Source organism: Danio rerio, chromosome 4, assembly GCF_052040795.2.
Source record: "Danio rerio strain M-AB ecotype USA chromosome 4, GRCz13ab, whole genome shotgun sequence".
In the NCBI taxonomy this organism is placed as follows: domain Eukaryota; kingdom Metazoa; phylum Chordata; class Actinopteri; order Cypriniformes; family Danionidae; genus Danio; species Danio rerio.
In genome coordinates, this window is record NC_141024.2 from 51,621,422 (window position 1) to 51,648,963 (window position 27,542).

Below are 27,542 nucleotides of genomic sequence, written 5' to 3' on the forward strand. Positions count from 1 at the left end.
TATGTAAGAATGGCTATATCTCTCCATAATATTCAAATCTGCAAACTGTTATGGAACTCCACACGAGACAAGACCATGAGAATGGTCAGGCACTAAAACAATAAACTTTCTAATGTGAGAAGAAGATCAGCTAGAAAACCAGTTGTTCAGGTTGTCTCGATCATGCATCCTGAGCCCCCCTCTTTGCCCTGGACTTTACTTTCTCCACCAGAGCAGCTCACTCACATTCCACACAGAATGTTTAGGTTTTTAATATGGTGTATGTTGTGGCTTTATATTCATGTTTGGTGTGATTTTAAATGTCTCTGTGTGATTGATAAAGTGGTCTTAATTTCACTGTAATATTTTACAATCTCTCTTATTTCAGTTAATTTGGTTTTTGACTTTGAAAAAATCTTTGCCAGATGCTCCACTCCAGGGGAAATGGTCTTCGCATCAATTTATGACCAGGCAAGAGTCTTGGTAAAGCTTTTATTGTCTTGAATTTTTGATGGTATTGAGTATTTAGGCAAAGGGTGCAGAAGTGTCCGTGTGATCCTGTAGACAGGATACCCCATTGCAGGTTGTGAGTCTCTGAGCTCTGCATCAGGACTTATATGCTGCAAAGTATTTCTACATGGTCAGGTATTCTCTTAACTCTTAAACGTATCTCTGAATAATTGATTCTGAACATTCTTGATTGGCTTATGTTGCACTTAAATAAAAATATGCTGTATAACATTTATTATTAAGCACTTAAAATTACCACACACATCACCCGTATTCCATGTGAAGGGCACATAGTTTACCCCTTTTTTTATGATTTAATATGAATATTATGGTTCTTCTGAGTGTGCCAGTTTAGGTTCAGTTCAAAAAACAGTTCAGAAAACATATTATAATGTGTTAAAAGTGTCATTTTGGGGGCGTTTACACAGTTTGCTGTTTTAGGGGCATGTTGCTTCACAGTTTTGGCTTCCATCCCAACGTAACAAGCGGGCGGAGCCAAGAGCTCCCACACTCTGTGTTTGCAACAGACAGGCAAACACAATGGCGCCGAGCCGCTGACCTGAAGCTCCACCGCATGCACCCCGACAGAAACCCGTGGCGCTAACCTGAAGCTCTGCCACGTGCCCCCCGACAGAAACCCCATGCCACGCAGAGCCGCTGACCTGAAGCTCCGGCGCGTGCACTTCAACAGAAACCCGCGCTGAGCCACTGATCTGAAGATCAGCCGCGTGCACCCCGACAGAAACCCACGCCGAGCTGCTGACCCGAAGCTCCGCCATGTGCACCCTAATAGAAACCCACGCAGAGCCGCTGACCACGCAAAAGGTACAAGCAATAATTCCGATTACAGCGATAATGTGGAGAATATTCATCTTGTGTTGAGCCCAATGAGCTTTTCATCAAAAAGTAGAGCAAGGGTGTTCCTTTAGTGATATCGCTTTGACTCACATGCTGAAAATGGGGGACGTGTAACAACAAACTGAGGTATGATCGTGACGTGCGGCTGTCAATCAATATTGGTGGGTTGGGGGACTGCACTCTTACGTAAAGTTGCGGTCTGTCTGAAAACCGCTCTAATTGGTCCTCCATTTTTTTGTTGTTAAATTGAAAAAAAGGACTGTGTGTGTTTATATCACCCCAATATGAGGGTCTATACACTTTACTTACACACGTCTGTCTAAAAAAGTAGATTTTTCAACTGCCCTTTAAAGCAGCGTTTATGTGTCTAGTAATTAAATAATCAGCTGTTCAGCAGTACCTGTTTCTACCGGCAGGTGGGAGTGGCTCTGTTGTCACATGGTTTAAAAAAATTCTGCCACTGCACTTCATTCATTCATTATTTTGAAGAGCTAAAGCTGATGAGGTAATAATACAACTGTTTTGCGAAACTGAATAGTACTAACTACTGATGAAGCCTAATATTTGTTTTCACAGTATAAAATGCGAGTAGTTTTGGTGAATTAAAATAACTGCAATCAATAAAATGTGCATCATATCAATGTAAATACATGCAAATTAGTCAAAAAAACGTAAATTGTACTAGCTTTCTAGATATGATATAGATATCTAGACATATTTATCTTCATATGATATAGCCAGTCACATGTTTCTGTAATAGTTAAATCACATGCATCCAGCATATTATTGTATAGCTACATTCTACTGTAACATGCTATGTCAGTTAGCAACGGATTATAAATCGACTTTCTTATGATAATACCCAAGATGGCTGGAAGAACACATACAGTTGAAGTCAGAATTATTAGCCACTCTGTTTTTTTCCCCCATTTTTTGTTTAACGGAGAGCTTTTTTTCAACACATTCATCTTTATCTTCATTTATTTTATCTTTGCCATGCTGACAGTAAATTATATTTGTCTAGACATTTTTCAAGACACTTCTATACAGTTTAAAGTGACATTTAAAGGCTTTAAATGCAGATTAGGGTAATTAGGCAAGTCATTGTATAACGATGGTGTAACGGGGAGACTGACACGGAGGGATCCATTTTGCAGTATTTATTAAGTCACACTTAAACATCAACACCTCGCACGGCTGTGCGAACATACAACTTACAACTCAACGATGATTAGCAGATAACAGAGGCAGAGTGATTACCAGGCTTGAGTCAAGGGCAGGCAGCGTGGTTCAGAGTCCGTAATACAGGCTTTAGTCAGGGGCAGGCAGCGAGAATCAGAGTCCGTGTAATCAGGCTTTTGGTCAAGGGCAGGCAGAAGACAGAGCAGGGTCGAGAAACGGGCTGAAGTGGTCAACGGGAAATCAGGCAGGAGAGAACGCTCAGAAATGCTGGCCGGGGCTAAACAAGACTTCGCAATGAAGTGTGTGTGTGAGCTGCTTATATGTGGTACGTGGGTCATTAGTGAGATGGAGAACAGGTGTGCTGGGATCTGAGTGAAAAGGATGACGTAATGGTTAGAAGTCCGGAGATGGTGACCTCTGCTGGTCAGCGAGGGGAATGACTGGGACCGAGTCGGTGACAGATGGTTTGATTTGTGGATTATCGGTTAGAATATATAGCTTAAAGGGGCTAATCATTTTGACCCTAAAATGTTTTTTTTTAAATGTACAACAACTTTTATTCTAGCCGAAATAAAACAAATAAGACTTTCTCAAGAAGAAAAAATATTATCAGACATACTGTGAAAATTCCCCTGCTCTGTTAAACATCATATGGAAAATATTTTAAAAAAAAATAATTAAAATTCAAAGGGGGGCTAATAATTCTGACTTCATCTGTATGAAACATTTATTGTCACAGTCGTGTAAATGATCAATTAAAACCTTTTCATGTTTATTCAGATCTTATTTTCAGCTACAGCAATTGCTGGATACCTTCATCCATATTAGGGATTTACTGGAATGTTCTGCTACTTTTGTGAGACATATATGGAATTTCTGCTCAATGAATGAATGAAACAGGCATTATGTATTTAAAGTGCTACAATGCCCACAACAACCTATTTTGAGGAAAACTAAAAAAAATCTCACTCTTGAAGAATTTGAAGTAAGCATTTTTCTAGCATATAGATCTTTATTTATAATTTTTGTACTAGCTTTGATACAATTATTATTATATCAAAATAATAGCCTAATGAATATCAATATTTTGCAAGGTTTTGAATTTAGAAATTCCAGTATCTTGACAACACTACACCTTAATTACTCTATCCAAATTAACATGTGTAGCTTTGTATCACATTGGATAACAGCTCACACTATAAAATAAATCATATTTTCAGATTTGAAGACACGCAGAAAATTACATTTTAAAAAAAGAAACAGAAACTGCACAGCAGGAAATGAGATGCTTAAGAGGTCTGATATGGCTCATAACAGACTAGTAAATGAGAAATGGGTTCATTTATCAGTGTTTTTTTTTTCCTTTTTGGTGTTGCAAGTCACAAAGCTTCACAATTTATTGTTAAAAAACTCAAAAACCCTTTATTTCTTATTAAACCATTTAGAATCCTATTATTAACATTAGAGTACATCACCTTATAAAAGTGGGGGTATATTAGTGGGGGGTACCTCTTTGAGGCTAAGCCCCTTATCCCTTTCAACCCTAGCAACGCCCCTGGTTCACACAATAATACACAAAGAGAGTCTTTAACTTCACGCATACAGTAGTTTGTGAATGAACAGACTTACGTGTTGCCTACTAGTTGCAGACGTGATCATGAGGCTGTTTTTGTGCTGAGTTTGAAGTAATCAATCACAGAACAGGAGAAAGTGCATTACTGCATTCATTTTAACATAGCATATTCAAATCCAAACATTTAAGTATATTTCGAGTTCATTTTAAGTTCTTGTAGCCCACCTGTTGGATCGCTGAGGCCCACTAGCAGACATCCCAAGTTGGAAAAAGTAATTTCCGGGGGATACAGAGTTGATTTGCGGGAGGTTGCAGATTAGTGGGTGCTTAAACGCATCTGTGAAGGGGGCGTGTGCGCGCGAGACGTACTTGATGAGCGGTGGGGGTGAGTTGCGCGCGACGTACCTAAAGAACGGTGGGGGTGAGTTGCGCGAGACGTACCTGAAGAGCAAGTAGTGGAGAGAGGGGTGTGCAACATATTTAAGGACCGGGCAGGAGACGCGTGACTTCCGGGAGATTATCATTCATTTGCAGGCATCCGGGAGTGTCTATGCATTTCAGGGATACTCCCGCAACTTCCGGGAGACTTGGGATGTCTGCACTAGTGGGCCGCTGCTCACCGGGTTGAGAATCCCTGCTTTATCAGATGAAATTAACCATTTGCAGTTGGCCATCCAGTGGACACAATTGGAACAGCAGCTTCATTTATTGAAAAATTGCAACTCGTCGTTATACTTTACAGAATCATCTCGTGGGCAGGATTAAACCTGTTTGCAGGCCTGATCCCGTACGTTTGACACTCCTGATATACACCCCCATGTGTTGATTAAGGTTTGATCAGCTGTTAAAACTCCTCCCACATTGAGTGCAAATGAATGGTTTCTCTCCTGTGTGGACCCTCATGTGTCGATTAAGAGATGATGATTGGTTGAAACTCCTCCCACACTGAGTGCTTGTGAATGGTCTCTCTCCAGTGTGGATCATCATGTGATTATTAAAGTTTGATAATTTGTTGAAACTCTTCTTACACTGAGTGCATGTACATGGTAGAGATTTAGAGTTTTTTAAAGCGTCCGTTAGGTCCAGAATTACAATAGATTTGAAGAATTACAAGGCCATAAATGATGCTGAAACCTTTGAACAACAGTGGGGTTACAAGGACGCTGTCTGGACTGTGGAGGAAGGAAAGCTGCTTTTAAATTTGCTGAGAAGTTACAATTTGTTATATGAAAAATCTATGTAGTTTTGTAAAAATTAAAATCTCTCACACACACAAACACACATGCTCTCTCTCTCTCACACACACAAACACATACACTATCTGTCTCACACACGCAGACACACTCTGTCTCTCTCTCTCACACACACACAAAACAGTGAACACATGCGCAGACAACACATGTGCTCTTTCACTCATACTGCTGCTGACAGCTCCTGTAGAGGATTCTGGGTAAATCTCGCATCAGTCTTCAGCTCAGTTTCACTGATGATCCAGAATAAACAGTAAACCCAGGGCAGAGCGGCTCAGTGAATGTGGTCTGGACTGAGTGGATGAGGCTCATTGTGTCTCTATAGATGTTGTAGAAGATCAGAGTTCCTGCACTGTGATCCACAAACACTCCTATTCTCCTGCTGACCGGCTCCACTCGGACATCAGTGTCTTCGTTATTGTGTCTGAATGAGAAACTGGAGGAAGAGCAGCGCAAACTCCAGGACTGATCATTACATCCAAACACACACTCAACACCATCTCCCTTCCTCCTGATGCTCTTATATAACACTGATATTTCCACAACATCTCCACTCCAGTCAATCTCCCAGTAACAGCGTCCACACACACTCTCTCTGCACAACACCTGAGGATGAACATCAAATCTGTCTGGATGATCAGGATACGGCTGTTTCTCCTTCACACGCTTCACCTTTTTGTTCTCCTCAGACAGAATGAGAAGAGTGTTTGCTGTGTTTGGATCCAGTGTGAGAAAACAGGTATCTGAACACAAGAACACACACATTTATAACCACAGCTGTGTGTGTGTGTGTGTATATGTATGTGTTGATGTAGTCCTACATTTGTGTGGTCCTGCTGTAATCCTCATCTCTTCTCCATGATTCAGACTGTAAACACAAAGAGACTGACATTTAGTCAGTAAACAAACATCAGCTTATATCACACACACACACACACACAAACAGAGATGTCTTTGTCAGTGAGGTGAGATGGTCTTGTTGTGTCTTGACATGTTCAGTGTGATCATATTCTCCTTCATCCTGGATCAGTTGTGTTCAGAGCTGCGACATGTTGATGAGGAAACAACGATTGAACCCGCACACCCCTCTGCAAATGTGCAGCTGCACACTCCTGTGTGCTTATGACAAGGCCTGTTGCCTATATCTGCTTTATATAGCGTATAGTTAGAGCTATAGTAGCCTTCTTACCTGCTGTAAATCACTCTGGCCTCCAACCATTTAATGGAATTTTCTAGAAATATGTTATTTAGTAAAACTTTATAATAACTGCACACTATCAACTATTCATTAAGCAATAGCACATAGTTATTTCATTATTTATTAAACATTAGCATATAGTTATTTCATTATTCATTAAGCATCAACTCTACATTAATAGATGACACAGACACAGAGTTGTGCTCCTTTTCTGTTTAGCCATAGTTTATTGTGTTTTCTCTCCCACACTTTGCTTATGTTGGTTGTTCAGTTAATAAAACCCTTAGACTTATCCATTTGTGTTCTCCCTTATTTGATGTTTTGACTGTGCTCGTAACAATGATAAACCACTGTGAGTTTCACTCAACTGGTGCAGATTTGCCCTCGGAGTCAGGTTTTGATACAACACCTTGTGCATTGAGCACAGATGACTTTATCACAAACACAGTGCATAATATAAAGACAGACTGTGGAGGTGAGTTGAGAACCCCTATGCTGGATTCAGTGACTGGCGCATCTCTCTTCCGTTCTGCTGTGAAGGCTGTCAGATCAGATATATGTGTGTGTGTGTGTGTGTGTGTGTGTGTGTGCGGTGATAACGTGAGGTGCACTCGTTATAATCAATATAAATATTCCGATCAAACTAAATACAATCTTACATCAACAACACATGGCAAGCAACAAGTTGATAATAACAAATAATCATATTATAAACAACCCAACTAGTTGTTTAGCACGTATGCATCTCTGCTGTTATGTTTACACATGTAATATTTTTTCTGAGGCGATTTAAAGCAAAATACACAATTGCACTCAATAAAACATATCTAAAATGATAAGGAATATGGCTACTTACTGAGTTTAGTAACGCACATCAATACCACATGAAGAAAGGACAGACTTTGAAGGAATAAACAGTGTGAAAAAAGCTCTATTATAGTGCACTAGTCAAGTCTGAACAAGTTCCACCCACGCATCAAGCCATGCGTGCACATAAACAAGACTAGAATCCGCAGCCAATGAGAGAACTCATTAACCACATGTTCATATGACAAGACAAGCACAATACTGAAGCACTTAACAAAAGCATGCGACCACAATGTAAACAAAGAGACACATGCTTAGACTACACCAACATAAACAGATGCAAACCATGAGTACAAGATAGATGAAAACACCTCACCGTGCACTCACACATATGCAACGAGCATGTTTCATTTCAGCAAGAACCAGCCTAAGACACAGAATGAAACACAAATGTGCTTAATTGTTACAAATATAATTATAAATAACAATATTTTTTATAAGTTTTGGTACAATACTGCAGCTTTACATAGAGGATCAACAAAAATTAAAGAAGGAAATAATAATAATAAAAATATATATATATATATATATATATATATATATATATATATATATATATATATATATATATATAAGAATTAGAGTTTTGTGCACAAAACCTTGAGAGCTCCAGCACGACATTCAGACACACATGCATCAAGAATCAGGGTATGAACCTCAACCATGGTGGCTTAAAGAAAAAATGCTGCATAATTCATTCATGCCGCAATGCATGCTGGGTGCCAGCATAGTACAAAGCTCTCAGCATGCATTGCAGCATGAATCCATTTTACAGCTTAAAGTTTTTTTTTACAATTTCTTTCTCTGCCTTTAGTTTTGTCTTTTCCTGGGTATAATATTTCAACAGAGATATTTTCTCTGGTATTTTTAATACAACAGAGTGTATATTTTCAATAAAAAGAGTGTTTTGAATTGTTCTGGGTTGTTTTTATTTGATTTTTATTTTTTGTTTGTCACGATTATTGAGATTCAAAGACTAAGAGTGCTTTCACACCTGTGAATCGATTCAGTTGTTCCAAAAGAGAGATTACAATTGTTACATTGTTGCTCTTTGGTCTTGGAGCGGTTCGCTTTCACACTGCAAAGTTTCCAATCGGACCAAAAGAGCTAAAACAAGTCACGTGCGAGTAAACTCTCCTCACATTGGTCAGAGTGTCAGGGTTTATTTTGCAGCGTCCCGCTCAGCTGTCAGGAAAGGTGGTGGTTTGGTGGTGATTGACAGGGTGCGCGCGCGTGACGTGTCTGAGAGACACGGTGGGGAGGGGTGAGAAGGGTGCGCGACGATGCCTATTTGAGGACTGGGAGAGAGACGCGAGATTACCGGGAGATCATCACTCGTTTGCGGGCATCCGAAGACTCGCGAAACTTCCCGCCCTACTCATAATTCTCTCTTCATATAGCCGTAAGCCTATTACATATCCATAAAACACTGTGATATAACTGCGCTCGGATCGTTTGCTTTCTCACTGCAATCAAACCGCTCCAGGGTTCGTTTCAATCGAGCCGAGACCACCTCATTCAAGCGATCTCGGAGCGATTACTTTGGCGCGGAACAGAGCGCGATTGCCCTGTTCACATATGCCAATCGAACCGCGCTAACTGGGCAAACGAGATACGTTCCGAAACAAAAGTGTAGGTGTGAAAGCACCCTAATTGTTAATGTCTGTGTGTTTTTGAGTTCTTCCATAGTTCAAACATTCTCATTGTAAGTGGTGTTTATAGGCCTGTTAAACAATGATTGCTAAAGCTCCAGTGGTTTCATTAGTTGCGTTTGTGCTATCATGCCTAAAGTAAGCGAGCCAGGGTGAGCCAAGGTCAGTTGTGTTTGCACTGTAACTTCCGGGTCCTAATCCTTTTTCGGCCCGTCGAATGCCTTGGGCCAAGGAGGGCTAGCTGCGGCTTCGGGGCGGAGTGAAAAGAGAGACAGAAACTTTCCTGATCGCACACGAGTTCATGCACCAAACAAATAAATAAACAAATAAATAAATAAGGGAAAGAAAACTGTCACGTTTGGCGTGATCAAAACAAGAAACAAAAAACAGAAAGGTGGGATCCAAGTGCGGTTTATTTACAGTGTGCATCAACAGTTAAACAAGGTGCTCAAAGTACAAATAAATAACAAAACAAGAAACAAAAAACAAAGACAAGGCTCAAGAATCAAAACTCGAATATCAGACTTACTGGGAAAACTGCGGCAGGAAAGACAAGAAGGACAAACGACGCGATGACAAACAAAGGTGTAATGGTAGAATATATAGTCCAGATAATCAACAGTAACACAGAACAGATGAGATGACGGGTCAGTGTAAGTGTTCCGGTGTATGCGCGTGGGATGTATGAGAATGTAGTTCTTTACTGGAGCGCTGCAGTGCCTACAAGTCCTAGTGCACTACAGCGCCCTCAGGTGGTCACTGACGGATGTGACATTACCCCCTCTCTAAAGAGCGGCTTCCAGACGCTCCCAGAAAGGGGGGGGGGGGGGCAGAGCAGAGCAAGAACAAAGGGAGGGATGGGAGGGCCAGATCAGGGCTAGTCTGTGCTTCAGGCGCCTCGGCAAGAAGCCAGGGTGCGGCCAGGGAATCCGTCCCATACAGTGGGAAGGACCACCAGGGAGGGGCGGGAGGGATGATCCATGGATGATCCTGCAGGAAACACAAGGCAGGAGTTCTTAGGAGAGCCGGGTGGAGAGGCAACTGGACAGGAGCCGGCAGGACTGGAGGCAGCTGGACTGGAGCCGGCGGGACTGGAGGCAGCTGGGCTGGAGCCGGCGGGACTGGAGGCAGCTGGGCTGGAGCCGGCGGGACTGGAGGCAGCTGGGCTGGAGCCGGCGGGACTGGAGGCAGCTGGGCTGGAGCCGGCGAGACTGGAGGCAGCTGGACTGGAGCCGGCGAGACTGGAGGCAGCTGGACTGGAGCCGGCGAGACTGGAGGCAGCTGGACTGGAGCCGGCGAGACTGGAGGCAGCTGGACTGGAGCCGGCGAGACTGGAGGCAGCTGGACTGGAGCCGGCGAGACTGGAGGCAGCTGGACTGGAGCCGGCGGAACTGGAAGCAGCTGGACTGGAGCCGGGGGGACAGGAGACAGCTGGACTGGAACCGGCAGGGCATGGAGCCGGACTAGGGCCGGCAGGGCAAGACGTCTGGGGGGTGCCGGCAGGGCAAGACGTCTGGATGGCGTTGGTAATGCCAGGAGCCGGGCTGGGGCCGGCAGGGCGAGGAGCCGGGCTGTGGCCGGCAGGGCGAGGAGCCGGGCTGGGGCCGGCAGGGCGAGGAGCCGGGCTTGGGCAGGCAGGGCGAGGAGCCTGGGTGGTGCCGGTAAAGCCAGGAGCTGGACTAGAACTGGCATTGTACTGCGCTCTGGGGCTGGAGCCGACACTGGCGGGCGCTCTGGGGCTGGAGCCGACAATGGCGGGTGCTCTGGGGCTGGAGCCGACACTTACGGGCGCTCTGGGGCTGGAGCCGACACTGGCGGGCACTCTGGGGCTGGAGCCGACACTGGCGGGCGCTCTGGGGCTGGAGCCGACACTGGCGGGCGCTCTGGGGCTGGAGCCGACACTGGCGGGCGCTCTGGGGCTGGAGCCGACACTGGCGGGCGCTCTGGGGCTGGAGCCGACACTGGCGGGCGCTCTGGGGCTGGAGCCGACACTGGCAGGCGCTCTGGGACTGGAGCCGACACTGGCGGGCGCTCTGGGACTGGAGCCGACACTGGCGGGCGCTCTGGGGCTGGAGCCGACACTGGCGGGCGCTTTGGGGCGTGAGCAGTCCTGTTCCTACGCCTCCTCCGTCTGGTGGTTTGAGAAGGGAGAGCATAGTTAACAGGAGAAGGAGCTTGCTCTAGAGCTGGAGCCGACACTGGCGGGCATTGTGGGACTGGAGCAGACACTGGGGTTCCACACAGTTCTAGCAGGCTCTCCAGAGGCTCAGAAAAAGGTGATCTTCGGACAGCCCGACGCGGATAAGGGCGCAACTCCAGTCCAGCCTCTCTCCTCTTTCCCTTTGTTAAATCGGCTGGCCCCGAAAATATCCCTCTCGGTTGCCCTCCGCTCAGGCCTCCCTCCTGAGGGTTCTCCTCCCTCAGGGCAACAGAGAGGGGGGAGCCAGCGATAAAGGTTCCAGTCATCCTCGTACGGTGGCATGAGGGAACGAACTGGATCAAAAAGTCCTCCCCGAAAAAACATAATTAATAACAAGTCACTATGAGAGCTCTTCGGGGCTAGCTCCAAAAAGTCCTTGATACTGTATATCGCTCAATAGAGCGATTACCTTGTTTTAGGCGCATTATACTGTTATCTACTGGATCCATAAGTGATCGTGTCGTTCTGTCACGTTTGGCGTGATCAAAACAAGAAACAAAAAACAGAAAGGTGCGGATCCAAGTGCGGTTTATTTACAGTGCGCATCAACAGTTAAACAAGGTGCTCAAAGTACAAATAAATAACAAAACAAGAAACAAAAAACAGAGACAAGGCTCAAGAATCAAAACTCGAATATCAGACTTACTGGGAAAACTGCCGCAGGAAAGACAAGAAGGACAAACGACGCGATGACAAACAAAGGTGTAATGGTAGAATATATAGTCCAGATAATCAACAGTAACACAGAACAGATGAGATGACGGGTCAGTGTAAGTGTTCCGGTATATGCGCGTGGGATGTATGAGAATGTAGTTCTTTATTGGAGCGCTGCAGTGCCTACAAGTCCTAGTGCACTACAGCGCCCTCAGGTGGTCACTGACGGATGTGACAGAAAACATCTAGCCTTATAGGCTGAGGTATTTTTGCTTATAATTGCCCTTATGTTTCCCTTTTAAATGTAAGGCTGCTGCATAAAATAATAAAGTAGTTTTAAAGAGCCCATATTATGGGTTTTTGAAAATTCCCCTCCATGTAGTGTGTAACACAGCTCTAAGTGAAGTGAAGTATCCAGCTAAGGCTTAAATCTGTAAGAATACAGTGATTAAAACGGTTGATTCATCTATAAAAGAGTCGACTCATAGTGCTTCAAACGAGTCGCCTTGATACCGACTCATTGGGTGTTTCGCCATGACGTACGAACGAAACCAAGTTATTCACGTGCACGCGCAAACCCGGGAGATTTCAAACCTGAGGCCCCGCCCTCTGACGCAGAAACCCAGACACACACACACACACACCCACAAACACACGCACACCCACAAACAACACGCACACAAACATGCCGGTCGATTGAAGTCACACTGCAGATGGATATATCGAGCCTCTACCCAAAGATGAAACATCAGCATTATAACCAAGCAGTTGGAAACTTCTGAAAGCTACATGCTACAAAGAATACTTCATCTGAGTTTGTTAAAGGAAGGATCAGTAAAGAGTAACTGATGGACGTCAGGATGGGTTTCTTCCATTTCTCAAGTGTAAGTACGTGCGGTTAAAGTTGTTGCCTCGTTGACTCTAGCTTGCAAATGTATTTAGTTGTGATTTGTTACTTGTAACCGCGTGTACTGTATCAGGTTAACTGGATATTTTATCTTATCGCGTGCAAAGTCACGTTAAAAACGCGACACGTGCTGTTTGTTTATGGAGCTCCGTGCTAGAGTTCTGCTCCCGCGATTTATTCGGAAATTTATTCCCGCGCCGCAGAAATCTGGCGCGGGGACAGCCGCGGGAATAAATTTCCGAATTAATCGCGGGAGCGGTCGGTAACGGGTTTAATTTGGGACGGGAGCGGGCTGCCTAGCAATATCACGGATATTGCTATGCGAATTAGAAAGAGAGGGTCTGCGTGGTGCTTGTGTGTGTGTTAGTGCGCACGCGCGCGTATGAGAGAGAGCGAGAGAGAGAGAGAGCGAACGAACGAACGAGCTTTGTGCTGTGTGTGTGTGTGTGTTTATACTGACAGCTTGGCTGTCTGGACTGTATACTGGGTGATTTTTTTGGCGGCGGGCAGAAAACGGAGCGGGTTCTCAGGCTAAAACCTGGCGGGTGCGGGCGGAAGCGGGAGCGTTGTCATCCGGAGGTGTGTGTGTGTTTTTGTGTGTGTGTGGTATGGCGAGTACACGACTGTCTCCTTCGTTCGGTTATCCGTGGCACTATACACTCGCCATAGTGTGGCAGCTAAACTCCACGTCTACACTATCGAGCGTGTATGAACTGTGATTACTTTTTAAATTGCTGATTAGCTATTGGCCATTTCCCTCTCTGACTGAAGGCAGTCGACCAATCGCGACAGACTGTCATCGGTCCAATCAGAGCAGATTAGCTTCGCGCTAAGGAGGGGTTTGGGAACAAATGAATCACTGGACGATTCATACAGGAGTCGCTGGGATAATTAGGTAAAAATAAATGCAGATTATAAGACCATGAAAGTGTTTTTTGACCTTGCATGCATATTAGACTGTTGTTGGAGACCCTTACAACCAGGATATGACCCTATTTCATGTATAATATGGGCTCTTTAATTTATAGTGACGTTCTTTGCTGCATCCTCCTTGAACAACGCATTGTATGCGTTTCAATAACGCATAATAATCAATACACCATATTAAAAACACAGCAGACAATAAAGATTTTCGAGAGTTTTTGTCAAGTTTAAAAGGTGTGTTTGTGCGCATTTAGATGCCTGTATGTGTGTGTGAGACCGAGCAAGAGCGCTCCCTTCATAGCTCTGTTGATGCCGCGAGCGGCTTTTTTCTTTTTAATTTATTTTGGAGATATTACACAATATGAATACAACAGAAAGACATAAAACTTTACAAATTATGTGTCCATTTTCGTAGACTTTAAAACAATATAGTGTCATATCTTGATAAAATAGCCTAAGCTATAAATTTATAGAATTACAAAAATCGGATATAATAAAATCGCATTAAATAAATAAACCAATATAAAATAAACAAAAGCTAACTATAACAAGGTGGGTAGTCTATATACAATACATAAATCAAACTGTTAAAGTCATATATATATATATATATATATATATATATATATATATATAATTTTAGAAAGACCTATCTAATAAAAAAATAGTTTAGATGTTTTCTAAAAACAATAAACACGAAAGAAGGTTTGAAATATTATTTCTAAAATATTTGGATGCGATGATATTAATCAAATCCTGCAAACAGAGCATTTTTTGGGTGAGTGAAAGCAGAATCTAGCCTACCTTTTTTTTCTGTCACCAAGTCCTGCGCAGCGCTCGCGTCTTTAAACGCATTGGCGGAAAGTCCAAACACAAAAATTGTTCTATATCCTCAAACAAGTGTTTATGTGTTTAAGTGTTTTTATTTGACGTGGTCAAATTTATAAGTTTAACAAATATGGCTTTTTATTAAATTTATCTTTTATTAGGCTACTCGCGCTTGTGCTGAAACACTTAACATGACGTCTATCAAAACAATGATGTTATAATATACATTTCATACCGAGCTATAACGGAGAATTTCTGTGGCTTTATATTATGGATGGGTGTGCTCACTGTGTTGGGTCCCTCCGTTAGTGGCGAGAGCACTCGATGCACAATGCGAACAGTCGGTCGGTGAGTAAACAAATGTAATGAATGGTAATACACAGGCCTGTGCGTATAGATATATAATGTGCTGCTGTACAGTAATGTGTCATTTGTTTGTTTCGGTTGTCTTCATTTTAATGGTTTCGTTTCGTGATGACTCCATGGTGTGCTTTATCTACCTAATTCCTGCTGAAGTGGGCAGATTGTGTGACGTTTGATTCAGGGGGCTTTCTAGGGGCGGTGTTTGTGTGACGCGCTGCGAGCTACTAACCCGACAGTGGAAACGCGACATGATTTCGGCCTCATTTCTCAACCTCCCGGGTGATTGGCCCTGGCCCAGCCCGATAAAAGCCCTGGCTCGCACTGGCCCGATAGTGGAAATACGGCTATTTATGTGTTATTCTTTTGTCACACACAACTAACATGATATTGAATAAGAACATAAGCAGGTGAGGGTGGTGTAACAAATATGGCCGACCAGACACATAACTATTCTGTTTTTATCCCACAACCGAGCCAACTTTGCCCAGAGAAAACTCGAAACACGATTCCAAGGTATTTATGACCCAAAAGGAATGTGCCATGCAGCATTGAATGCAGCATTACACGGTTCAAGACTCTTTGAGCTGCTTGCTTAAGACGGATGTTTTCATATAAACTTTACTCTCTTTGTGTAATCATGTGTTTTGCAAAGTTTCCCTTTCTCCTGTATTAATATGTTTGGTTTTAATACCTCTGCATATAATGTTTAACTGTACCGAAGCTAAACAAGTTCTTATACTGTTCGTGTTTGGACTTTTCGAAAAGCTCACTCGCTGTACTAATTGATCGTTGATGTTTTATTTTAATATAAGTGCAACATATTAAAATTTTTAGAGACTTTAACATTTCTGTCCCGATTTGCATAAAATTTGCCTATGCAAATTCTGCTGCCTCGGACAAAGAGCCGTAAACTTATTATTCCAGGAAGTTAGCTTCTAATTGGTCAACTTTCCATGGAGGGTGGATCCGAACCCGCCCTATAAAGCTTAGGACCAATCTAAACTTTGCCTCTCTCTCTCCTGGCTCCAAGACCAAGCTCTCTCTCTCTCCCGGCTCCAGAGCGACCACCTCTCTGCTCTAAAGCCCTCTGTTTTGAAACTTTTCTTCAAACTCTCTGCAACTTCTTCAGAAACCTAAGAACGAGACCTAAGCATTGAAACCTCTAAGAAAGCAGGCGGAAACCCAGACAGAAAAGGATTAATCGCACAGCTCGGACATTTTACCGCCCAGAATCCTTTTGGTGCTTCAGCTTGGAACACCGACTCCCCCACTACAACCCTCGTGAGAACAGACCGCAAGTATCGACTCTCTTCCTACATCTAAACTGGTGTGAACTAAATTCAACCCTAAAAAGACAATAGAAGGGTTATATTGAATTTGATTACGTTTGGTTTGCTTGGTTTGTTATTACAAACGTAGAGTCACTCTCAACGTCTTCACGTTCATTACTCTTCCCTATGCTTGTATTAATGTGTGTTTGTGTTAGGTGTTAGTTTCTGTTAGAGTAGTCAATAAAGTTTAATTTTGTATAAAGAAAGGTGCCTGTGTATATTAATGAATCTAATGTCTTAAACTTTGATCTTGTAACCCTGCTCAAACTTTATGGGTGTCTATTTTGATAGCATCGCTGGATGATTTGTTTGTTCGGATCTAAAGAGTCGATTCATTTGAAGCCCCGTTCAAATGAATCTTCCTCCCGTTAAGCTAGTCCGCTAGATATATAATGGTCTAGAAGGTACGCGAGCACTGAAATCTAAAACTCGCAACATTATAACAGCGGGAAAGGCGCTGGAAGAATAACCTTAAGCTAATTTACTACAGTAATAATGGTGTAGATATGCGAGCACTTTAATCTACTGTTACAAACCCCTGATTTTATTTACATTTCCCAATTACATTTACATTTTTATTTACAATTCCCAAAAGTGAACAACAATGAATTAATCAAAAAAAGAAAAGAAAAAGTAAGTAAGGCAAAGATATATACTATTTACAATATATACAACACTGAGACAAATAAAGACGGGAAAAAACAAGAGAGCTGGCAGAAGGGACGCAGGAGGCGCTAAAGAAATGAAAAGAACAAAACCCAAACTAAATCGAACTCCCCAGAAGCATCTAGCTAACTATGTGAAAACAGTATAATTAACACACGAAGATCTTCCGAGTCCTAACTATCTACTCTATCTAGCTATTTAAAAAGTACAAGGGGTGGCGCTCGCCCATAACCTAATGTACTAAACAGCAGAATAGTCCTAAGTGTTGCAATATGTATGTCACGTGACCTTCTTACCTGTCCGCTTCGTCCAAGCCTCGTAAACAACGTAAACTAAGAATGATGTACGAATAACGGACGGATAACGTGCACACAGAAACGAGCAACAACAAAATACACAGTTAGACAAGGTTTTCTACATGCACGCAATAAATACAAACAAGCGGCAAAAGCAGAGAAAAAGAAAAACGCAAGAAAGGGACTAGCGAGTGGTCTGACGTGCGCTTTTATGACGGGTGGTCTTTGCTTATTGGATGTGACGTAAGTGTGACGTAACCGGGGAGGAATGACTGACAGCTGAATGGACCAATGAATGGAACCTGAGAGTACATGAGAGCAAATATGTGAGAACAGAGCAAGAGAGAGAAAGAGAGAGAAGGAAAAAAACAGAGAAACAGAGCACAAATAACACAAATACATAACATCTACATTATAATTTGTTACAGATTATTAGTGTAGATATGCGTGCAAGTTAATCTACATTATTGTTATAATTTGCTACATGTTTATTGGTGGAGAATAAACAAAGCATTAAATATGTATTTTTACAGTAATAATGGTGTAGATATGCGAGCACTTTAATCTACATCATAATTTGTTACAGATTATTGATGTAGATATGCGTTCAAGTTAATCTACATTATTATTATAATTTGCTACATGTTTATTTGTGGAGAATAAACTAAGCATTAAATATATAATTTTACAGTGGCTTTGATATAGCTAATATCATCAGACTTATTCTCAAGTTTTCTTTTGGCTTATCATGCTATATAAATAGTGTGATTAACACAATTAATTAAAGCAACTAAAATAAGGACAGCCCAACTAAAGCAGACCTTGACCTCCATCATGGTGACTTCAATTGAACAACAGAAATTTCATCAAGAGCTATTGTTCACATGACCGAAATAAAGTCAAGGTCAGTATTAAGTGAAGCTCCTGGGACCTCATGTATTAACGCTGCGTACGCCAAAAAATTTGCGTACGGCAGGTTTCACGCTCAGAATCGCTCACGTTTGGATTTACTAACATGAAATGAATGTGGGAATGTGCGCAGCTCCACGCCAACTTCATGGCTGCACATTTTTTGTGTGTGTCTGTTTTATTTTCATTGGTGACTCCTAGAAGCGGTTGTGTTAAATTGCTCTCTACAAAGTGTCTTCTTAGCTGTATGAGATGGGTTCATCCACATGTCTAGTATATAGGGTTTCCATACCATGCAGTTGACCAGCCAAACGTTAAAGCGCAATTTGCAGCGATCGCCGGTTTTCCCAATGTAATCGGAGCAATCTACTGCACACACATTGCTGTAAAGGCACCATCTGAGGATGAACTGGCATACGTGAATCAGAAACATTTCCATTCAATAAATGTGCAAATTAAATATGATGCACAAACTTAATAATGATTCCTACTTGTCTTTCTCATGATGAAGAGTAAAGGCAAAATCAGATATGTAGCGGGGGGGGGGGGGGGGGGGGGGGGAATGGGGGTGGGGGGGGGAGATTAAGTTCATCAGACGCTGTATTCGAACAGAGTTCATTCTCGAACATGTCAAAACATTTTGCCAGGCATTTAACGAGCTATGCCACTCAGGCTGTTAAAGATGCTAGAAAATTTTACACCTTTAGATCTCATTATTTCTTTTTTAATCCACTCAGTGCAATGTTCAGACCCAATTGTGTTAACCGCATCAGCTAAACTCTCCCCACTCTATTTTTTTCTTTTGTTATTAATTCCAGAGGACAGACTTGCATACAAATCCGTTTACCTCTGAAAGCAGCACCTCCAATTCACATTCTGTTTAAAGTTTCTCTTTTTGCTTGCTTTTGCCTTTGCTTTTTCATTGGGTTTTGCCCAAGTAGAGTCATTAGCATATTCATACAGGGGAGGAAGCAGGGAGGGGTTTTGCGCTCATGCATGTTGCGCTCAGTTTCACGTTCATTCAGGGGTCCGTTCTTCGTACGTGGATTACTCAGCTGGATTTGGATATTGACGATTTGACACGATCCAGGATCGTTTCGTTCTTCAAAGCTGATCCGAGAGTTGTTGTCAGAGCAACAGTTCTGCTAGGTCAAACCTGATCGGGAGCAGGTTCAATTTATATAAACAGGATTAGATCGGCTCAGTTCAAGCAAAGATATACAGAAAGTATGTACCGAATTCTGATATTTTCTTACAGTAGTAGTTATATACATTTGGGAAAAGCGTAATTATTTTTTAAACTATATATATATATTTTATAGTTATATATAAGTTATAGTTATTAATAAAATAAATAAAGTTATACATATTAATAAAACGTATGCAATCTGCACTCTCGAAATGAAGTACAAAGACTGCCACCTGGTGCTGCACAGAGAAAACTTATTGATATGAACTTTTTAGATCGCTTAGTACAAATTGTGTATGATAGAAATGCACAATATGTGACTTTTTTTAAAGCAGTAATACATTTATGCAATCATGAACATGTTTTGATAGTTAATATGCCAGTGATTTGATGCTTCACAATAGTTGCAGACGCCTTTACCAATATCAAAATGCTTTTGTAAACATCCAGTTATTCTTTACACCGATTAAAAAAACGGCTACTATAATAAAGAAAATCTTTTCTAAATGTAGAACTAAATACATTGATAATCATTGAAATACATGATGAGTACACTTGACACATGAAAGTGTAAAGCCTGCAGCTCACAACAAATGTGGAAGGTTATTGCGTGTCATATTTAAACCGTTTACTGCTGATTTAATGTAATTTTGCTCACATGGATAATTGAATATTAATCAGATGATGTCATTACGCTGCTGTGCCGTCAGCCAATCGTTGCATTGCTGATCATGATTTCGAGGATCCATAGATCTGTCCTTCACAACACACGCAGCGATCTCAGATCAGTTTATCCAGACATTCTAATCTGATTCGCGAACTTGTTTGAAGAACCAAATTAGCGAGAGATCAGTTATCAAGATTAAAAGATCCGGGATCTGCCAAATCATCTTAGATCATTTAAGCGAGGTACGAAGAACGGACCCCATATGTACAAAGAATATGTGTGAGATTCGGCGTATGCAGTGTTTCATACATCTGGGGCCTCATGTACGAAGACTTGCGTGGAAATCTTACTAAAACATTGTGTACGCACAAAGCTGTAAATGTGCGTATGCAGAAAAAAAGTCAGAAGTATGAAACACTGCGTACGCCGAATCTCACGCATATTCTTTTCTACATCTGAATGAACGTGAAACTGAGCGCAACATGCACGAGCACAAAACCCCTCCCTGCCTCCTCCCCCGTATGAATATTTTAATGACTCTACTTTGGCAAAACCCAACGAAAAAGCAAAGGCAAAAGCAAGAAAAAATAGAAACTTTGAACAGAATGTGAAATGGAGGTGCTGCTTTCGGAGGTAGACCGGAGAAAAGCGGTGTTATTTGCAAGTTTGTTCTCCGGAATTAACAACAACAAAAAAAAAAATAGAGTGGGAGAGTTTAGCTGATGCGGTTAACACAGTTGGGTCTGAACATCGCACTGAGTGCATTAAAAAAGAAATAGTCTGGTTTATATCTGTAAAATGTTGCAGCACCCTTAACAGTCTCAGTGGCGCAGCTCGTAAGATGCATGTGATCATGTATTGACACATTCGAGCATGAACTCGGCTCGAATGCAGCGTCTGATGAACTCTTTCTCCTTTTTTTCCCCCGCTACATATCAGATTTTGCCTACTATTTATCACGAGAAAGACAAGTAGGAATCATTAATAAGTTTGTGCATCATATTTTATTTGCACATTTATTGAATGGAAATGTTTCTGATTCACGCATGCAAATTCATCTTCAGATAGTGTCTTTATAGCAATGTGCGTGCAGTAGATCGCTCAGATTACATTGGAAAAACAGGCAACCGCTGCAAATTGTGCTTTAATGTTTAGCTGGTCAACTGTATGGTATGGAAACCTTATATACCTGCTAGATGAACCCGTCTCATACAGCTGCCCTTGCAAGGCTCAGACACTTTGTAGAGAGGAATTTAACACAACTGCCTCTAGGAGTCGCCAATGGAAATAAAACAGACACGCACAAAAAATGTGCGTACGCCTGCCAGAAAGCTGGCGTGAAGCTGCGCACATTCCCACGTTCAGTTCATTGTTAGTAAATCCAAACGTGAGCGATTCTGAGCGTGAAACCTGGCGTACACAAAATTTTTGTGCGTACTCAGCGTTGATACATGAGGCCCCTGAATTTTTTTATGCGTATGCGCATTTACAGCTACGCAGTGTTGTTCAGTACACAATGTTTTAGTATGATAAGTCTTCGTACATGAGGCCCCTGATGTTTGTGGAGTTGTGAGATCTTGAGAAATAACATTTTTTATTGTGTAATTATTTTTATTAATTATTCTTTTTATTTCGAGTTATATTCTTAGTTGATTTAATCTTTGGTTTTGGCTGTGTTTTTTCTGTTTTATTTTCTTCAGTGATTCTGCTGTTAACAGTTGTTCATCAATAATTCTCAATCTTCCTTTAATTAGACACTTAATAGTCTCATTAACTTCATCATTGCCAGAGTGTTCAACCTTCTGTAGTGAGGATTTTACTCTGGGATTTAAGGGGTTAAATGGGTTTGATGAAAAATACAGACTGTGGAATGTATTGTAACAGAAATATTCTATAAACTGAATTTACGAAAGTAAAATGTTAAAAACAGTAGATTACTGGCAACCACAGCTACCGGTATTTTACCTTAAAATTAAGAAAGAAAAAAAAACTGCTAAACACTGTTAAACATTTTTTGTGTCACCATTTTGGAGGATAGTGTGTGCAAGTCCAAGATGAAGAGTATCTGATGTTATGCTGCATCTGCTTATGGTTAAAGGTAACTGTGTAGTTAATAATGCAGTATAAATCTGTTTGCTAATTTTAAACACACGTTAATGCATTTAATTACTACATTTTGTGCACTAAGCTACGTTTTTGTGAACTGAACATTGCATCAGTTGATGAAATATGGTTAATTTCTGTAAATTTTAACAGTTCTATATTTTTGTTCTGTAAAACTTCTGTATTTTTTACAGAAAAATCCTGGCAATCACAGCTGCCAGTATTATTCTGTAAATTTAACAGATTTTTTTTTTTTACAGTATGCAAGGTAGTGATGGGAAGTTCGGATCATTTTACTGACTCGGATCTTTAAGTCTCGTTCATCAAGATGAACAAATCTTTTTTCGAGTCATTTCATTCATTTGGTTCAATTTGCCAAAATATTATTAAAATTACGAATTGCTGCCAAACACTGCTACAACTAGCCCAAAAGGTTGAATGCAAGACAAATAAGTCATAAATACGATATTATAAGAAGGAGAAAATAATACTTCAATGTTTACCTGCTCTTTTTTCAATGAAGGCAAGTTTTGTCTCTTTGCTCAGCTCACAGCTCACACTCAGGTCTTCTAATGTCAGGGGTTCGTTCACGTTACACTGGCAGTCACATATAATCTTAACCAATGTACACAGTCTGAGCTGATAGGAGCCATGATAATTATTTCATCTTTCAAGTTTTGAGTCATTTGTTACTTACGTGACAAAATGAAGGGGACTCGAGAGATGAACAGACCAAATCTTTATCTGGCTCTAAACGCATATGATTGGCCCGTGAGAAACAAGTGACTCAGCCCCGATAGAGGACTCGAGAGGTGAACGGATCAATTCTTTTTCTGGCTCTAAACGCTGTAGCGAGCGATTACTTGCCACGTCGCCCTGGTCGCTAATTTCACCCAGCTGGACCATCATCAAGCCAGGATCGATCACAGCTGGAGGTCATCAAGCCGAGAGACATATAAGCCCAACCTACGCCAGGAGAAGATGAGCTTCATTCTTTCTATGACTCCCTGTGCTAATGCTTGTCTCTCTGTCTCTCCATAGCGGACTCCAGCTCGTGACGATCCTTCACCCGACTACTCACTGTCCTTCACCTACTTCCCGGAGCACCAGAGCACCTCACCTTAAAGAAGAGCACCTTTTACACAACGCACAATTTGTAAATAAAGCACCCCTCCGGGGACTTGTCTGTAAACTCATCCTGTTGTGCCGCTGTTTTCCCTCTGCCTCGCTACAACTGGTGGAGAATGCGCGCTTTTTCAGAGGGAAAAAAATTCAGCACTTACCAGTAAGAAGAAGTAACCACTGAATTTTCTCTGTTTTTTCTTCTGTTTACAGACAGGCATCCGCTCTCTCTCTCACTCACGCTCTCTTACTCGGCTGTCATCCCCTCCTGAGTCATGTCGATCGAAGAGGTAGTACGCCATCTAGCGGAAATCTCAAGAAGACAACAAGTGATAACTGAACAACTCACCGCCAGACAAGACCTTATGGAACAACAGCTCCGCCAAGCGGCCGGTTCCAGCCAGTTTTCTGAGGTGAGCGCTCATAGATTTATCACAAAACTCAGCGACCTGGACGATATTGATGCTTACCTACACACCTTTGAGGTAATTGCGGAAAGAGAGAGATGGCCGAAGGAAAGTTGGGCGAGGATGTTGGCATCATTCCTGACTGGAGAAGCTCAAAGAGCTTATTTCGCATTAGAGACACCGAAAAACGACGACTATAAAGCATTAAAGAAGGAGATACTCGCCAGAATGGGTCTCTTCAACATAAGCGCAGCACAACAATTTTCTCAGTGGTCATATGATGACAAACAGCCGGTACGGACCCAAGCAGCCAACTTATCCAGATTGGGAAGATTATGGTTGTTAGGAGGAGATCCAACCGCAGTCCAGGTCGCTGAGAAAGTGGTCATTGAAAAGATGATGAGGGCGCTACCCAGACGGCTCCGCACACTTACCAGCATGAGGAACCCCGACTCGCTGGCCACTTTGGTGGAGGCGGTGGAGCTGGCAGAAGCTCACGTGGCCCGGGAGACTGGGGAGAGAGCGGCTCTGCCACCCCGGAGGGTAAATGCGCCATGGCGACCGGTGGAGGGCACAGCACGACCAGGCAGCAGACCGGTGGTCCCCAGCCCAGTCGACGAGCCGATGCCCACAGAGCCAACAGCACTCTCGGCCCCGGCCTGGACGGCAGGGTGCGTGGTACATCGCAACGTCCCTCCCGAAGCTCCCACCCAAAAAGTATGCTTAGACGGGAAAACGCAGACGGCCACACTGGATACAGGAAGTGCAATAACACTGGTCCACCCAAACACATTAAAATACCATCAAGAAGGGAAAGGTTGAATCCCGATTACATGCGTACACGGTGATACCCGCCACGTACCCGCCCAAAGAGTCACCATAGCGACTAAGTCGGGAAGCTGGCGCATCGAAGTAGGAGTGGTTCCAGATCTTCCAGTACCCCTTCTTCTGGGCAGAGACTGGCCGGGGTTCGATGATCTCCTCACCCACCATCAGGCTCGATCGGCTCGTGCAAAGAAGAACAGCAAGGGACGGGCTCAACGGGACCGCCAACCAGCGCTGATGGCCACCGAGAGCGACAGAGGGGGTGAGTCATCATCGGCTAACCTGTACTATGATCTTTTCCAACAGATTACCGCAGGTGGCGATTTCAGAAGAGCACAGCGTGAAGACGAAACGTTGAAGCACTGCTGGCCACAAGTCCGGATCATAGACGGTAACGAACGGTTTCCCAGCCCTCACCCCCTCCCACATTTTATTGTACAAAATGGTCTGCTGTACTGTGTCGCAGAGAGGCGGGGGGAAACGAAGACGCTATTGGTCGTCCCGAGGACCAAAAGGGAGACTGTTCTGGAACTGGCACATACTCACCCGATGGCAGGACATCTAGGAGCAGCCAACACGATCAAGAGGATCAGAGATCGTTTCCACTGGCCCGGGTTGGATGGAGAAGTCAAGAGGTATTGTCAGGCATGCGACATCTGCCAAAGAACGTCTCCCCAACGACCACCCCCCAGCCCTCTGATACCATTACCCATCATTGAGGTGCCCTTCAACCGCATTGGCATGGACTTGATAGGGCCTTTGCCGAAGTCGGCCCGGGGACATGAACACATCCTTGTCATCCTCGATTACGCCACCAGATATCCAGAAGCGATCCCTCTGAGAAAAGCCACGTCATCGGCAATCGCTAAGGAGCTGTTTTTATTATGCAGCCGAGTAGGAATACCAGCAGAGATACTGACCGACCAGGGCACCCCATTCATGTCCCGGTTGATGGCAGACCTCTGCCGCCTCCTAAAGGTAAAGCAAATAAAAACTTCTGTTTATCATCCGCAGACTGATGGCTTGGTGGAGCGCTTTAACAAGACGCTGAAGCAGATGCTCCGCAGGGTGGTGGCAGAGAATGGGCGCGACTGGGACCTCATGATCCCGTACGTGCTTTTCGGGATCAGAGAAGTTCCCCAAGGATCTACAGGTTTCACACCCTTTGAATTGCTGTTCGGCCGCCAACCACGAGGGCTATTGGATGTGGCTCGTCAAGCTTGGGAACAAGAGCCAGCCCCACAACGGTCAGTAATTGAGCACGTGCGGGACATGAGAGGACGAATAGAGAAAGTCATGCCCATCGTCAAGCAACATCTGACAGAAGCCCAGCGCGCCCAACAGCGATTATATAACCGGCCCGCCCAACCCAGAGAGTTCCACCCAGGGGACAAGGTAATGATCCTGATACCTACCACCACCTCGAAGTTTTTGGCATCCTGGAAGGGGCCATATACAGTGGTAGAAAGGGTAGGGCCGGTAAACTATCGAGTCCGTCAGCCGGGACGAAGAAGAGAAGAACAACTTTACCACATCAACTTGATGAAGAAATGGGTTGCAGCTCCAGGTCATCTAGTTGCCTTCTCAGAAGAAACTTCTCCCGTTGTCCATATAGGTGAGCAACTCTCACCGAATCAGAAGGCGGAGCTGCAAGCCTTGGTCGGTCAGTTCAGGGATGTGTTCTCAGAGAAACCGGGCCGAACCACCGTCATCCAGCACGACATCATCACCCCACCTGGCACCATCGTCCGGCAGAGGCCTTATCGAGTACCAGAAGCTCGGCGGCTGGCTATCAACGAGGAGATCCAAAAGATGAGGAAATTGGGAATCATCGAACCATCTCGTAGCCCGTGGTCCAGCCCCATAGTGATGGTCCCCAAACCCGACGGCACCCTCCGTTTCTGCAATGACTTCAGGAAGCTGAACGAAATTTCTAAATTCGACGGGTACGTCATGCCTCGGGTGGACGAGCTGCTGGATCGGCTGGGTGGAGCCCGATTCATATCCACGATCGACCTCACCAAAGGCTACTGGCAATTACCACTAAGTGAAAGCGCCAAGGAGAAAACCGCCTTCTCCACTCCCGGTGGGCACTGGCAATACCGGGTTCTTCCCTTCGGGCTCCACGGGGCTCCAGCAACATTCCAGCGAATGATGGATTTCCTGCTGAGACCCCACCAGCCGTATGCAGCAGCATACCTCGACGACCTGATCGTCCACTCCGAGTCATGGGAAGAACATCTATCCCGGTTACGGAGGGTGCTCCTTGATCTTCGTAGGGCTGGGCTCACAGCTAATCCCAAGAAATGCCACCTGGGTCTAGCAGAAGCCAAATACCTCGGTTTCCACATCGGTAGAGGTCTCATACAGCCACAACAGAACAAGATCAGAGCACTACAAGAAACTCCACAACCCACCACAAAGACCCAGGTACGTGCATTTCTGGGGTTAGCGGGCTACTATAGATGTTTCATTCCCAATTTCTCATCCATAGCCAGCCCTTTGACAGACCTGACCAGAAAGGGGCAGCCAGAGAGGATACAATGGAGCAGAGAAGCAGATGACGCGTTTCAAGCCCTGAAGACTGCACTGACATCCTCACCAGTACTGCACGCACCTGACTTTGGCTGCCCCTTCATTCTTCAGACAGACGCTTCCGACTCGGGCCTGGGCGCGGTCCTCTCCCAGGTCCACGGCGATGAAGAACACCCCATCATGTACGTGAGTCGGAAGCTTACCCCTGCAGAGACCCGGTACGCCACGGTAGAGAAAGAGGCCCTGGCGATCAAGTGGGCAATCCTGGAGCTCAGGTATTACTTACTTGGCAGAAGATTCACCCTGGTGACCGACCACGCTCCACTACAATGGATGTCAACAGCGAAAAATAACAACGCTCGAGTCACCAGATGGTTCCTGTCGCTCCAGGATTATAACTTCACTGTTCAACATCGAGCCGGGGCCTCCCACGGAAACGCCGACGGGCTCTCAAGGCTATGGTCAGGATGGGCAGGTCTGTCAAAACATTCTACCCCCCCTCTCAATACTCTACCTTTCCTCCGCAGGACACCCAGGACCAGGACGA

The 27,542-nt window shown here is 43.6% G+C and overlaps 4 protein-coding genes across 7 annotated transcripts in view; 1 reads left to right on the forward strand and 3 right to left on the reverse strand.

Moving 5' to 3' along the window:
- Positions 1–27,542, reverse strand: part of LOC137490940 (uncharacterized) — a 627,578-nt gene that overhangs the window by 145,212 nt on the left and 454,824 nt on the right. The window lies entirely within an intron of this gene.
- The window catches only part of LOC148682145 (uncharacterized), a 208,802-nt gene that overhangs the window by 82,212 nt on the left and 99,048 nt on the right, over positions 1–27,542 (reverse strand). The window contains exon 2 of the mRNA XM_088650443.1: positions 8,395–9,066. The gene's annotated coding sequence lies outside the window, so the exon portion shown is untranslated. The remainder of the gene's footprint in view (positions 1–8,394; positions 9,067–27,542) is intronic.
- The window catches only part of LOC100007791 (NLR family CARD domain-containing protein 3), a 61,244-nt gene continuing 37,599 nt past the window's right edge, over positions 3,898–27,542 (reverse strand). The window contains exons 6-7 of one of the 2 annotated variants that reach the window (NM_001444539.1): positions 6,174–6,220; positions 3,898–6,095 (exon numbers count right to left, since the gene is read on the reverse strand). In NM_001444539.1, the coding sequence (NP_001431468.1) occupies positions 5,572–6,095; positions 6,174–6,220 (571 nt within the window). In that variant the 3' untranslated portion in view covers positions 3,898–5,571. The remainder of the gene's footprint in view (positions 6,096–6,173; positions 6,221–27,542) is intronic. The other variant, XM_088649588.1, reaches the window with a different exon arrangement.
- LOC148682148 (uncharacterized) lies at positions 13,853–25,383 on the forward strand. Its single transcript, XM_088650683.1, has 4 exons — positions 13,853–14,068; positions 15,279–15,358; positions 17,930–18,158; positions 21,552–25,383. Exon 4 carries the CDS (start codon positions 23,504–23,506, stop codon positions 24,455–24,457), a length of 954 nt encoding a protein of 317 aa, XP_088506809.1. The 5' UTR covers positions 13,853–14,068; positions 15,279–15,358; positions 17,930–18,158; positions 21,552–23,503; the 3' UTR covers positions 24,458–25,383.

Coding starts and splice junctions, on each gene's coding strand:
- LOC148682148 (XM_088650683.1), top strand. CDS start 23,504: ATGTCGATCGAAGAGGTAGTACGCCATCTAGCGGAAATCTCAAGAAGA.